The sequence below is a fragment of the Rhodamnia argentea genome, chromosome 5 (assembly GCF_020921035.1).
Source record: "Rhodamnia argentea isolate NSW1041297 chromosome 5, ASM2092103v1, whole genome shotgun sequence".
In the NCBI taxonomy this organism is placed as follows: domain Eukaryota; kingdom Viridiplantae; phylum Streptophyta; class Magnoliopsida; order Myrtales; family Myrtaceae; genus Rhodamnia; species Rhodamnia argentea.
This window is the reverse complement of record NC_063154.1, coordinates 18,870,226-18,882,702: the sequence shown is the minus strand read 5'-3', so window position 1 is coordinate 18,882,702 and position 12,477 is coordinate 18,870,226. Positions and strand designations below refer to the sequence as shown.

Below are 12,477 nucleotides of genomic sequence, written 5' to 3'. Positions count from 1 at the left end.
CACTAATAATTTTCTAACGTATAATTAATTTACGACTATAGTACTAAACTATAGTAATCATGCCACATTTAATTAGCACCATGGCATAACAACATTGTCACATAAAAGTGACCTTAGTTAAAATATAACTAACCATGGTTCAAAATTAACTAGAGTCAAAACTAACATAACCATGATTAAACAATAGCATAAAGTAACTATAGTTGGACATAAAGTAACTAGAGTTAGTAAAGTAACCATGGTCAAACTTTGACCAAACAATTACCCTTTTGCATTTACTATTCATTTGAAGAACAAGCTTCTCTCTCCTCCATTTCTGTAAATTTCGGCCAGCACCATTTCAACCTCAAATCCACCAATTTCTTCATCAAAATTTCACAAATCCATGGTCTCTTAGCAACCTAACCACCTACTTTAGGTTTAGAAATAATCCTACCTCAAAAACTCGCAAAAACCTCCGTTGAACGATTGCAAAAAGCTCGAACCAAGCGGCGATTCCGGCGGTCCTTGTACGGCCGGCGACTCGACGGCGATCTAGCAACTCCAAATGATCCAAAGCGACACCGGTGAAAGCTTGAAGAAATTTTGGCAATGGAGGGTGAGAGAGACGGCCAAGTGGGGGAGTATGAGGTAGAGAGAGAGAAAGTGAGCTAGAGAGAGAATGTGCTCTTGAAAAATGAAGAAGAAGAAGGCCAAATAATAATTAATATAAGTTAAGAATAATTAATTGGGTCCACAAAGTCAAGAGGGAAAAAATATAATTTTCTCCCCACAATGACTAGTCAATCTCGGCCAAAGGGGAAAATGACCAAAATACCCTTCATTCCAAGTGAAAAATGGGGTATTTTTCTAGGGTAAATGGGTCCTTTCCCATATCCAGTCCAAATCTACTTTTCCCGAACCTCTTTGGGGCGAACCGCGAAGGAATTGTACACGGGATGAGGAAACGTCCAAAATTTTTATTTATTGAAACCCCTAAAGGTCCGACTTCAAATTCTAAAGCTCGATTCGCGATCAATCTCGATCAATAGAATTTTCAGCGTATCTCAAACTAACGGGCGGCTTTTAGGAGTTACGCGTATCGACCCGTGATAAAATCACGTTTAAGAATTACCCGAGCCATGGCGACCTTAGTTGTCATTCAACTGCGAGGGTCAATCACTAGTCCCGATGGGCACGATCGTTAAAAAATAGTTCGGGGACGTTTGGAACCCATACGAGGTCGAACGGAATCACCCGTGATCCAAGCGTAGGGTATTATCCAAATCGTTCCTTAATTATTTTAGAATCTGCCTATATTGGTCCAAAATATTCTCTCAACAATTTTCAAGGCCAAAGAGTCACTCCAGGATCAAGTTCTTAGGTCCACGTACTTGATTTTCCTAGTTAGCCATTCCCATTTAGTTAGTCCGCTCGAGAGGGATCAATTCCGAGTGAGATTCGACTGAAATACATCGATGAGACTTTTCATTTATTCAAGGCTTCAAAACAAGCCGGATTACGGGATGTCACACCTATCATTCATGTTTAGTTGAAATTTCATTGGCCATTGGATCCTGGAGAACTGTACATAAGCGTGGCCAGAAGGGATGTTGTCGTGCTCGTAGGGTTCGAGATGTGACATCAAATGGAGATATCCATTGAACCCTCGAGACTTTTTCGTAGACCTAGCTAATTAATTGCAACCCTCTTATCCTGTTGACTACCCCAAATCACTTTTTCTCTTATATAAGTTACTACGCAATACTTTGGTCCTCCTTTTGATTTGTCTCCTTGGCCTTGACGTTCAATTATTCAGCAATATAACCACACAATAAATTTCTTTCACTTAAAGCCTTCAAGCTTATCTCGTTAATGTTCCACAAACGCATGTGCCACAATTCATACTTTCAAACATATGCATCCGACGTCCCCGATGTGAAATCAGTCACCGTCTCACCCCGAAGCTCGTACATGCTATTATGCTTGACTCCTTACACTATCACTAAAGCACCTTGAATAATTTTCAAAACATTATGCTCTAAAGAATACCGACACCTAGCTAAACATAGAGCACTTAAGAAAGTTAGATTTTTCAACTCTAGAATATATCTAACTCCATTTAATGTCCCTAAAATACCATCTTGAATTCTGATTTTAACTTTGTCAACACCTACAACATCGTATTCAACATTGTTCCCAACTACACTTACTACTATTCATGCACTGATAAGTAGTAAACCAGTTCTTGTTTGGTGTAGCATTAAACGAACAATCGGAATTCATAACCCATCCGCCAAACGGCGAATCCTTAGTGACCGACAAGACAAAATCAACATTATATGAATTAATGTCAACTATAGCTACAACGTCATTAGTAGACTCAACTTTAATTCCCTTACCCTTTTCATTATTCGGCTTAAGACAATTCCTTTTAAGATACCCCCTCTTGCCATAGTTTCAAAAATAGTACCACTAGTCTTAGACCGACTATGTATGTTCATGTTTATATTAGTTATGCTAATACGAGCAATAGTTCTTCCTCTATTTTCACCTACTAAAGCAATAGATACAGATTCGCCAGATTCTCTTCTACATATGTCCTCACTCAAAATTAAATTTTGGATCCCATCAAATGTCAAACTTGTTAACCCAGAGGAATTACTAACAACAATAGCAAGAGTATTCCAACTATCAAGCAATGACAATAATAGAATCAAAGCACATATCTCATCTTCGTTATTAATTTCAACTGAACTCAATTGACTAACGATCACATAGAATTCATTGATATGATTAGCAACCGATGCACATTCGCTCATCTTCAAATAAAACAGATCTTGCATCAAATAGACCTTGTTGATAGCAGAGGGTTTCTTGTACATATCTTACAAGGCTTTCATCAAACTCACAGTTGTCTTCTCTTTCATGATATTAAATGCGACATTATGAGCCAACGTCCGTTGAAAAACACCCATTGCTCGTGCATGTAACAAATTGTCAATCGGTTGCTTCATCATTTTTGGATTCTCCTCAAATAAGGCTAAGTGAGGTTTCATTTGAAATAGATAACCCTCAATTTGCATCTTCCGAAAACTAAAATCCTTCCCATCAAATATGTCGTTTTTCACTTTACATTCTTCTATTGCAATCGATTCGCTTTAAGTCAAGTAAAGAATAGGTCGATACCAATTGTTGTGAGGACACAAGCGATCAAACAACAAAAATAGATGGAATAAGTAAATAAAGTGGACACCAAATTTACGTAGTTCGGTTATATAGGCCTACGTTCACGAGGAGAGCAATAACAAGATCAAGTGATACAATGGATATTACAACTACACTCGAGTCACTCAAACAATCCTAGTGCTTCCTAGTCCCAATTACATCCAATAACTCACAAGTGAAATACACAAATCTTACTCACAAGGTTTAATTGGCTTCAAATACTAGACATGTAATTCACTAGTAGAAGCTTCACTTCGATACACTTCATAGAGAAGATCTACTTTAAATTTATGGGCCAGGGTTGGATCCAAAATACGAAACCTTCTCCAATTAGGATTAGAAAAATATCACACCGATTCCACTAAGGATAGATTTCTGCAATATTGAAAACAAATCTTATCCAATGCAAAATTCAAGTTTGGTCAACCCACTTCCATATTAGAATTTCTTTGATTTTCTTGATCAACTCTAAAAGCCAAAAGAATATAGTATGCTCCTTTCTCTTATCTTTAATTTCGCGATCAAGATATATTTATTTTTGAAATTCAAATTTCGCTTCGGGCTCAAACTCAAGATGTATTTTTAACAAATTCAATCAATCTACAAGCAAGTACCCATCATGTAAATTTCACGACTTGGCACGTAAAAACGCAAAAACCCACTTTCATTAGTTCAATCGTTTGAACCGTGTATTATTTGTCTCGCCGATATGGCACCCGATACAGGTTTTGAAACATTAGCCATAAGAAGTTACCCTACTTGCCCCCTCAAGTTTTGAGCTTTTGAGCTCCACGGCTTGATCTCGACAAGGACATAAGTTGTATGACTAGCAGAGCTTATGATACTACAAAGTTTGGCATGGAGTTTGATCTAGGGAGAAAATCAAGTGATACATTAGTCAACAATCATCCCCAAATTATCACTGCACAAAGTACTTTTTTAAGGATAACGGACACAAATAGCCCCCGAACTTTGACTCATTGTCCAATTGGTCCGTGAACTTTAAATTTATTCAATGTGGTCTTTGAACTTTAGTTCAATGTGTTATGTAGTCCTTGGATTTTTAATTTGTTCAATGTAGTCCGTAGACTTTTGCTACGTGTTCAATTTAGTCCCCTAAATTGTATGAAATTGTTCAATATTGTCCCTAAACTTGAATTAATAGAATGACAACATTGGATATTATTATATAGCTCGGGGACTAAATTGAACATGTAGCAAAAGTTCATGGATCACATTAAAATAATTAAAAGTTCAGAAATCACATTGTAAATTAGATCAAAGTTCAAAAATTATATTAAATAAATTTAAAGTTTAGGGATTACACTGCATATTAAACCAAAATCAAGAATCATTTGTGTCGTTACCTCTTCTTTTAAAAAGATTACCCCATGTGATTATTCACATGTCGCAGTAGACTTTTCCCCGACATGAACTTGAGACCGTTTCCACTTGATATTTTTCTTTTTCACCTCCGTCATGTGGAATTTGTGTCTGATTATTTCCTATCTGAAATTATTTTACTTGACATGAGCTTCAGACCGTTTCCACCGGCACCTAACATCAACGACGTGTCAACTATGTTCCAAATTCTGACCGAAAAAAAAAAAACTATGTCCCTAATTTCTACAAAGATAGTTTTTTGTCGGGCATGTTTAAACAAATATGACTTATGACGTCTTCAAACATGTGAAACTTGCCACTAATTTGAATTGAAAAAAAATGGGATAGCAAGAAAGGAAAGGAAGTCCAACAAAAGACATAACAAAGGAGAAGGAACGCCAAAGCTGGGCAACAACTCAATAATCTCCGTATCAATTCATAACCGAAAGTCAACTATAGAAATCAGTAAAGCTGGTTTCCTAATCGGATACTATTGAGAACAAAAAATTATCAACTAAAATCTTAATGAGATAATAACAAATCAAAGAAAAAATAAAATTAATCAATAGTGTAATCTCCGTGTAGTCTTAGGCTCCGTTTGTTTTGGGGAAGATCGAGTGATTTAGAAAACATTTTCCAAAAAATAATCCCTTATATCTCTTACAAAAATGAATGAAGGACAAACATTTTTATCGTCTACGCAAATGTTTAAAATCAAATTTTTGTCGGTAATGATATTTTGCTTTCGTTAACTAATTATTTCAATCGATTCATATCATCATTATCAGGAAAATATTTTCCAAATCACTCATTACCGAAAGGAACTTGACTCGGGCGAGTTGCATGGGCACCCTTTCCAGCGAGTCACAACAAGGTTGATTTACAAATGAGGAATAACGTGGATGCCCTTTCCAAAGAGTCAAGTAATGTAGCTGCATTGCACGTAGATTTAAAATTTAGGTAGCTCTGGAAGCGAACTTCTCTTGATTGAATCTCCTAAAGGGAATCTTCAAACACAAAATCCTTCGGTAGGCAAATCTCCTAAAGGGACATCACCCACATTTTATTAGTGACTAAGTTCGCACGATGTCTAATTCCTAATGGGTCAGAGAAAAACTTGTTTATCTCTTCCGATGTATGACCGGCTCTGGTGCTCGATAATTGTAATCTATCAACAAAACTAAAGTTTTAGTGGAGGAAGGCGACTAATTCCTAATGGGGACTCATTCCGCCAAGAACTCGTTAGAACTACATATAACATAACCGAATAGATCCGAAAAGCGATTAATCTTAACAGGGATGACATGTATGGCTTTCTAATCTTATGTGCGATCGCCGGTGGAGAAGTCCTATATAAAAGGCTGAACGAGAGAGCATAATTGGCAAAAATTTGGCGAAGCAATTCAATTTTTATTTTTTTCTGGCTTTCTCTTTCGGATTGATGGAGGGCTCATTTTTCTGTGTGTCTAGTAGGGCCCTCCTCTTACTCTCTCTCCATGTTCTCATGAACTGCTTCATGCACGAAGGTTATACTTATGGAGCAAAAGGGAAGATTGCAAGCTATACTGTGTCGGTTCGCTCTCTCTTGCCTTCTCCTTCTTGCTCACCTTCCACTACCAAAGGTCTCTCTCTCTCTCTGAAAATCCAGGGATTTACTTCAATCTATTATCTCTATGTGGGTTCATCGTAGTCTTTGTTACTGTTGACTACGTCTTGAATTTCTTTATGAGCTTGGGCCGACGTTACTACTCTTTTTCGCAAGTTTTTTTAGATTAAGAAGCAAAGATAGAAAGAGTCTTTAGTTTTTTAGCAACCCTTTGTAATCCTTCTCCTTCTTGCTCACCTTCAACTACCAAAGGTGGGTCTCTCTCTCTCTCCCCGCTTGGTCATTGGAAGTCATGCCTTGCACCCGTGAGTTGCCATGGATTCCTTCTCATTTTTCACACAGATACTTTTGTTTGGTTCCGATCCAACTTGGCTAAGTTGGCTTCGCTTTAAACTATTAATGAGGGAAATTTAGGAGGTGAGAGGGTGATTAGAAGTAGACATATGGGCAGGTGATCCGTCTCTTTTGCATTTGCTCGCGCCGAATAGTTCAAATTGCATTTCATTGAGAGGACTTGGTCATATAGTGATGGTGGTCATAATTCTAATTGAATAATGTTGATAGAAATTGACAAAATAATTAAAAGAAATGAAAGGAGAAAATGGGAATACATGTTTAAGAGGTTGACCAAACCAAAACGAAGTCTTTGTTGAATGGAAAATGGAAGATTCTATTTGTTTTTTGTTTTTACTAGTGGAATACCAACTAATATTTCACCTAATCTCTTATTCTCATATGACATGCTTTTAGGCGGCAACCGGAAGTCAACCTTGGAGGTAGTTCACAAGCATGGCCCATGCTCTCAGCATGTTCAAGACCCCCATCCTCTAAATCACATCAAAATCCTGCTCCAAGATGAATCAAGGGTCGGGTGGATTCAGTCCCAATCCTCCAACAGCGGTGACGTCCTAAAAACTTCGGCGGCAGCCCGTCTTCCGGCGAAGTCGGGCATCACCGTCGGCACCGGCAACTACTTAGTGACGATTGGACTTCAGACACCAAAAAAGGACCTCACTCTCATTTTCGACACCGACAGCCCTCTCACGTGGACCCGAGGCAAGCCGTGTGTGGGATCTTGCTACACTCGGTCTGACCCGATCTTTAACCCGTCCGACTCGTCATCCTATGCGAATATCTCTTGCACCTCGTCGTCATGCTCTCAACTTGGCTCGATCGGTAAAAATCAACCACATTTGAGATGCTTAAACATTTATGATGTCTTATTAGAATGTTCTTCAAACATTGATGAGGAATCTCCGATTCTAAAAATTGAAAACTAGCACAAGATTGACTAGAACTAATCAAAGCAGTGTGTTGTGCTCTTCGATCTCTAGGTAGTTCGCGATGTAGCGGGTCGACATGTCTATATTCAATCCAATATGGCAACAATTCGTCTTCGGTTGGCTTCTTTGCAACCGAGAAGTTGACAATATCGCCGATGGAGGTGACTGACAATTTCCAATTCGGCTGTGGTGAGAACAACCAAGGCCTCTTTGGCGGAGCCGCAGGGTTGATCGGACTGTCAGACGATAATATCTCCATTGTGGAACAAACCGCAGACAAATATGGCAAGTATTTCTCCTACTGCTTGCCCTCTTCCACTGGCTCCACGGGACACTTGACTTTCGGCAAGGAGGGCGGAGCGCCGAGCTCGAGTAGCTTCACACCATTATCGAGGGTCCACCAAAGCTCGCAATTCTATGGAATAAGTATAGTAGGAATCAGTGTAGAAGGGAATCCTCTATCCATACCATCTATGGTTTTTTCAAATGGAGGTGCCATCATCGACTCAGGAACTGTCATTACCCGATTGCCTCCGACAGCTTATAGAGCCTTGGGATCTGCATTCGGGAAAGCAATGGCGAATTATACGAGGGCGCCAGCAGTTTCCCTTTTCGATACTTGCTATGACTTCAATAAAGAGAGTAAAGTCGCGGTCCCATCGATAACGTTCTCTTTCGCCGGGGGAGTCAACCTCGATTTGGACCCTAGCGGGATATTTTACGCCGTGAAGGCCTTGCAAGTTTGCCTAGCGTTTGCAGCTAATAGGGTTGATAGTGATTTGGTCATTTATGGTAATGCACAGCAAAAAATGTTTGAAGTTGTGTACGATGTTGCTGGAGGAAAGCTAGGGTTTGGTTCAAATGGCTGTTCCTGAGATGCATAGGTTAAAGATACGCTTGATGACAATTAGGAGAATCGCGTATTTAATATGCCATCATCAAATAAAGTTGGCCAATCTTGATCAAATGTTATGAATCTTAACTATTACAAATCAGGTACAACTAATAGATAAATTAACTAAACATAAACGTCGGAGATGTCCATATTTATAAGAATTTCTGCTAATCAAAGACGGAGGAAAATATAACCAACTTAAGAAAAGTGTGACATCCTATAATCCGGCTCGTTTTGAAGCCTTGAATAAATGAAAAGTCTCATTGATGTATTTCAGTTTAATCTCACTCGGGAATGGTCCATCTTGAGCGGACTAACCAAATGGGAATGACTAGCTAGGAAAATCAAGTACGTGGACCTAAAAACTTAGTCATGGACTGACTCTTTGGCCATGAAAATTGTCGAGGGAATATTTTGGACCAATATAGGCCGACCTTAGAATAATTAAGGAACGATTTGGATAATACCCTACGCTTGGATCACGGGTGATTCCGTTTGACCTCGTATGGGTTCCTAACGTCCCCGAATTATTTTCTGACGATCGTGCCCATCGGGACTAGTGATTGACCCTCGCAATTGAATGACAACCAAGGTCATCATGACTCGAGTAATTCTTAAACGTGATTTTAATCACGGGTCGATACGTGTAACTCCTAAAAGCCGCCCGTTAGTTTGAGATACGCTGAAAATTCTATTGATCGAGATTGATCGCGAATCGAGCTTCAAAATTTGACGTCGGACCTTCGGGGGTTTCAATAAATAAAAATTTTGGACGTTTCCTCATCTTGTGTGCAATTCCTTCGCGGTTCGCTCCAAAGAGGTTCAGGAAAAGTAGATTTGGACTGGATATGGGAAAGAACCCATTTGCCCTAAAAAAATACCCCATTTTTCACTTGGAATGAGGGGTATTTTGGTCATTTTCCTCTTTGGACGAGATTGACTAGTTAATGTGGGGAGAAAATTATTTTTTTCCTCTTGACTTTGTGGACATAATTAATTATTCTTAACCCATATTATTAATTATTTTGGCCATCTTCTTCTTCATTATCCAAGAACACACACACTCTCTCTCTAGCTCATTTTTCTCTCCCTCTCCCTCACTTGGCCGAACACTCTCTCTCTCACCCTCCATTGCCGAAAATTCTTCGAGCTCTCACCGGAGTCGCTTTGGACCACTTGAAGTTCCTAGATCGTCGACGAGTCGCCGGCCGTGCAAGGATCGCCGGAATTGCCGCTTGGTTCGATCTTTTCCTCAACCGTTCAACGGAGGTTTTTGCGAGTTTTTGAGGTAGGATTGTTTCTAAACCTAAATTAGGTGACTAGGTTGCTAAAAGACCTAGGATTTGTGAAATTTTGATGAGGAAATTGGTGGAATTGAGCTTGAAATGCTGCTGGCCGAAAATCTGCAGGAAGGAGAGAAAAACATGGTCTTGAGATGAATAGTGAAGTCAAGAGGGTTTGGGTGTGGTCAAAGCTTGACCATGGTTACTTTATGCCTAACTAGAGTTACTTTATGCCATTTATTAATCACGGTTAGGTTAGTTTTGACTCCAGTTAATTTTTGAACCATGGTTAGTTTATATATTAACTAGGGTTACTTTTATGTGACATAAAGTTGTTATGCCATGGTACTAAATAAATGTGGCATTAGTACTATAGTTTAGTACTATAGTAGAATTATCTTGCACGTTGGAAAATTATTATTGTTCGGCCGTGATAAATTTCCACGTTGGTATAATTTTAGTTGCACGTGACTTATAAATTGCTACGTTAGCATAATATGGTCGCATGGCGTGGATTGGATACTATGGTAGTATTCATTGATCGGGTAGTCTGAATTAATATTTGGATTAGTGTGAATTAATCGGGTGATCCCGAATTATTAATTCTCTAACGTGAGTGAATCACGTGGTCCCAAACGACTCTAAGAAAATGTGAAGGTCGTATTCAATCAAGTCGTCTGAGGCCAAAATGAGCCGTATTCGTCCGATTGTCCGAGACCGAGGAAATGTGAGGGTCATATTCAATCAAGTCGTCTGAGGCCAAAGTGAGCCGTATTCATCCGATTGTTTGAGATCGAGGAAATGTGAGGGTCGTAATCAAGCAAGTCGTCCGAGGCCAAAGTGAGCCATATTCGTCCGATTCAGTTATATGCACTGTCTTTTAATCATACAAAGAGATACACTAGGAGGATCAAAGGGAGACTACACCTGAGTACTATCCATAATCACGATCGATGTGCTCCAACACCACCCATATCATCCGAAGCCATAGCTACCAGGGTATCTGAAAAAGAAGCAACAAATAGGGAGTGAGCCGAAGCTCAAGCAAATAAACATCGACCAAACGACTAAACCAGCTAATGTATCATTCAATTAGGCACAACCAATATTCAGAATACACAAATTCATTAAGTGTAATGACCTGCCCTGGCATAGTATCGGGGCCCTACCGATAGCCCCCTATGCCATGATGCGTCGTCACGTCCTTCCATGAGATACCCTAGCGAGGCTCCATAGCGTTCTAAGCTTCACTACCTTTGACTAGCGCGCTCTACTCTAATCTCATATATATATATATATATATATACATACATATACACACACACACATTATATGGCACTTGTGGGAGACTCAAATAGAAAACAGGCCATCATACAAGTGCATATAAAAGGAACACGTACATGACGTCTAAAGGTATGGCCACATTAGGTTTCACTAACTTGTCACAAGCACATAGTAAAATCATTCAGCCAATTGACAAAATACTTATATATATATATATATATATATATATATATATCAAAAGACAAAAATAAACAGATAGCACATGAGAGACAACATAAAAAAGTAATCGGCTCTTGTCATGATCCACTATCAGCAGACTCCATTGACACTATCATCCCCCACAAAGCTATCATCAAAAGTAATAGCCGTGAAAATCCACTACTCCCAAAAGTCAATATGTACATCCTTCCATTTCTACCACTCATTGTACTATATGCTGGTATCACCGCCACTACTATCATCGGTGTTATCGCTTGCAAGAGGAGGCGGGAACGGTCCCAACCACTATCCTAAGCCCCGTACATAGACGGCGGTGAAGTGATGCTCAATACACCCAACCAGAGGTCCTCCATCGACTATCATCGAAGTACATAACCTCCCTTAATGCATGAACAGGGGATAAGTCACTGGCGCACCAAAATGGTAAATCGACCTAACAGGGGAAGAGGTAGTCAACACGTCAACCTAGCTGAAAAGATGTCAACCAACATGGGTGAGCTAAAGCTCGATAAGCAAAACATCTAATTAAACAACTAAATCGTCCGATAAATCTTTCGATTTACCAAAACCATTAGACAATTATTCAACATAGCAGTCTTGTCTCTCGGATAGCATACCATCGAATGTCCACACGGAATCGGTTGATTATTTCTCATTCACATAACAACATGCCAAGCAATTCAAATCACAATTCGAATAACGCAAAGTCTCAAGGTCGTACCTCACTAGCAAGGATAATGTATATAAAACCAATTGCGCATTGAACTCTCCCTTAGTACGTATGGCCAAGCCCTTTTATAGGTTCAATCTCCAATTCTTGACCAACTAACGATTTGCAAGGCTATTCTATCTCAAATTCAGTTCATCCATATCTATCTAACAAAAATTTAGCTAATAGGACTAATATGCAAGTCACAAGCTTCGAATAACACCTCACCATGCTCATGGCTGAACCACCCCATAACTAGTGCAACCTCAATTCATTTCAAATCAATGACAAATGCAACGATCTACTCATAGATTCTAGTTACCCATGACTCAAATCCCCTAAATCAAGCAATAGATTAGACATGCAACATCGTTTTCCCTTCCATGTAAGCCAAAACCTTAACCGGCGTACCCATTTCCAGGGTTGTCCATTCTCACTAAATCAAACAACAAATTGGACAATCTAGTAATAAGATTAAATATCCACTTGCTGTATGGTCATGTATAATGAAGCAGGAACAAAATGATGAAAAAAACAGGCTTGAACCAATTTCCTCCTCCTCTCGGGCGTTGCGGGTTCCACTAAGAACGGGCGAGCGGCGATGGCAA

At 39.3% G+C, this 12,477-nt stretch overlaps 1 protein-coding gene across 1 annotated transcript; it reads left to right on the top strand.

Moving 5' to 3' along the window:
* Positions 1 to 6,031: 6,031 nt before the first annotated feature.
* Positions 6,032 to 8,354, top strand: LOC115750653 (aspartyl protease family protein At5g10770-like). The gene is made up of 3 exons (XM_030688152.2): positions 6,032 to 6,212; positions 6,947 to 7,372; positions 7,531 to 8,354. Exons 1-3 carry the CDS (start codon positions 6,032 to 6,034, stop codon positions 8,352 to 8,354), a joined length of 1,431 nt encoding a protein of 476 aa, XP_030544012.2.
* Positions 8,355 to 12,477: the final 4,123 nt, after the last annotated feature.

What these genes read in the sequence shown, in the direction of transcription:
- LOC115750653 (XM_030688152.2), top strand. Translation starts at nt 6,032, where the DNA reads ATGGAGGGCTCATTTTTCTGTGTGTCTAGTAGGGCCCTCCTCTTACTC. An exon ending in CTCACCTTCCACTACCAAAG is followed by an intron (nt 6,213 to 6,946) that starts GTCTCTCTCTCT and finishes ACATGCTTTTAG; the next exon opens with GCGGCAACCGGAAGTCAACC. An exon ending in CTCTCAACTTGGCTCGATCG is followed by an intron (nt 7,373 to 7,530) that starts GTAAAAATCAAC and finishes TTCGATCTCTAG; the next exon opens with GTAGTTCGCGATGTAGCGGG.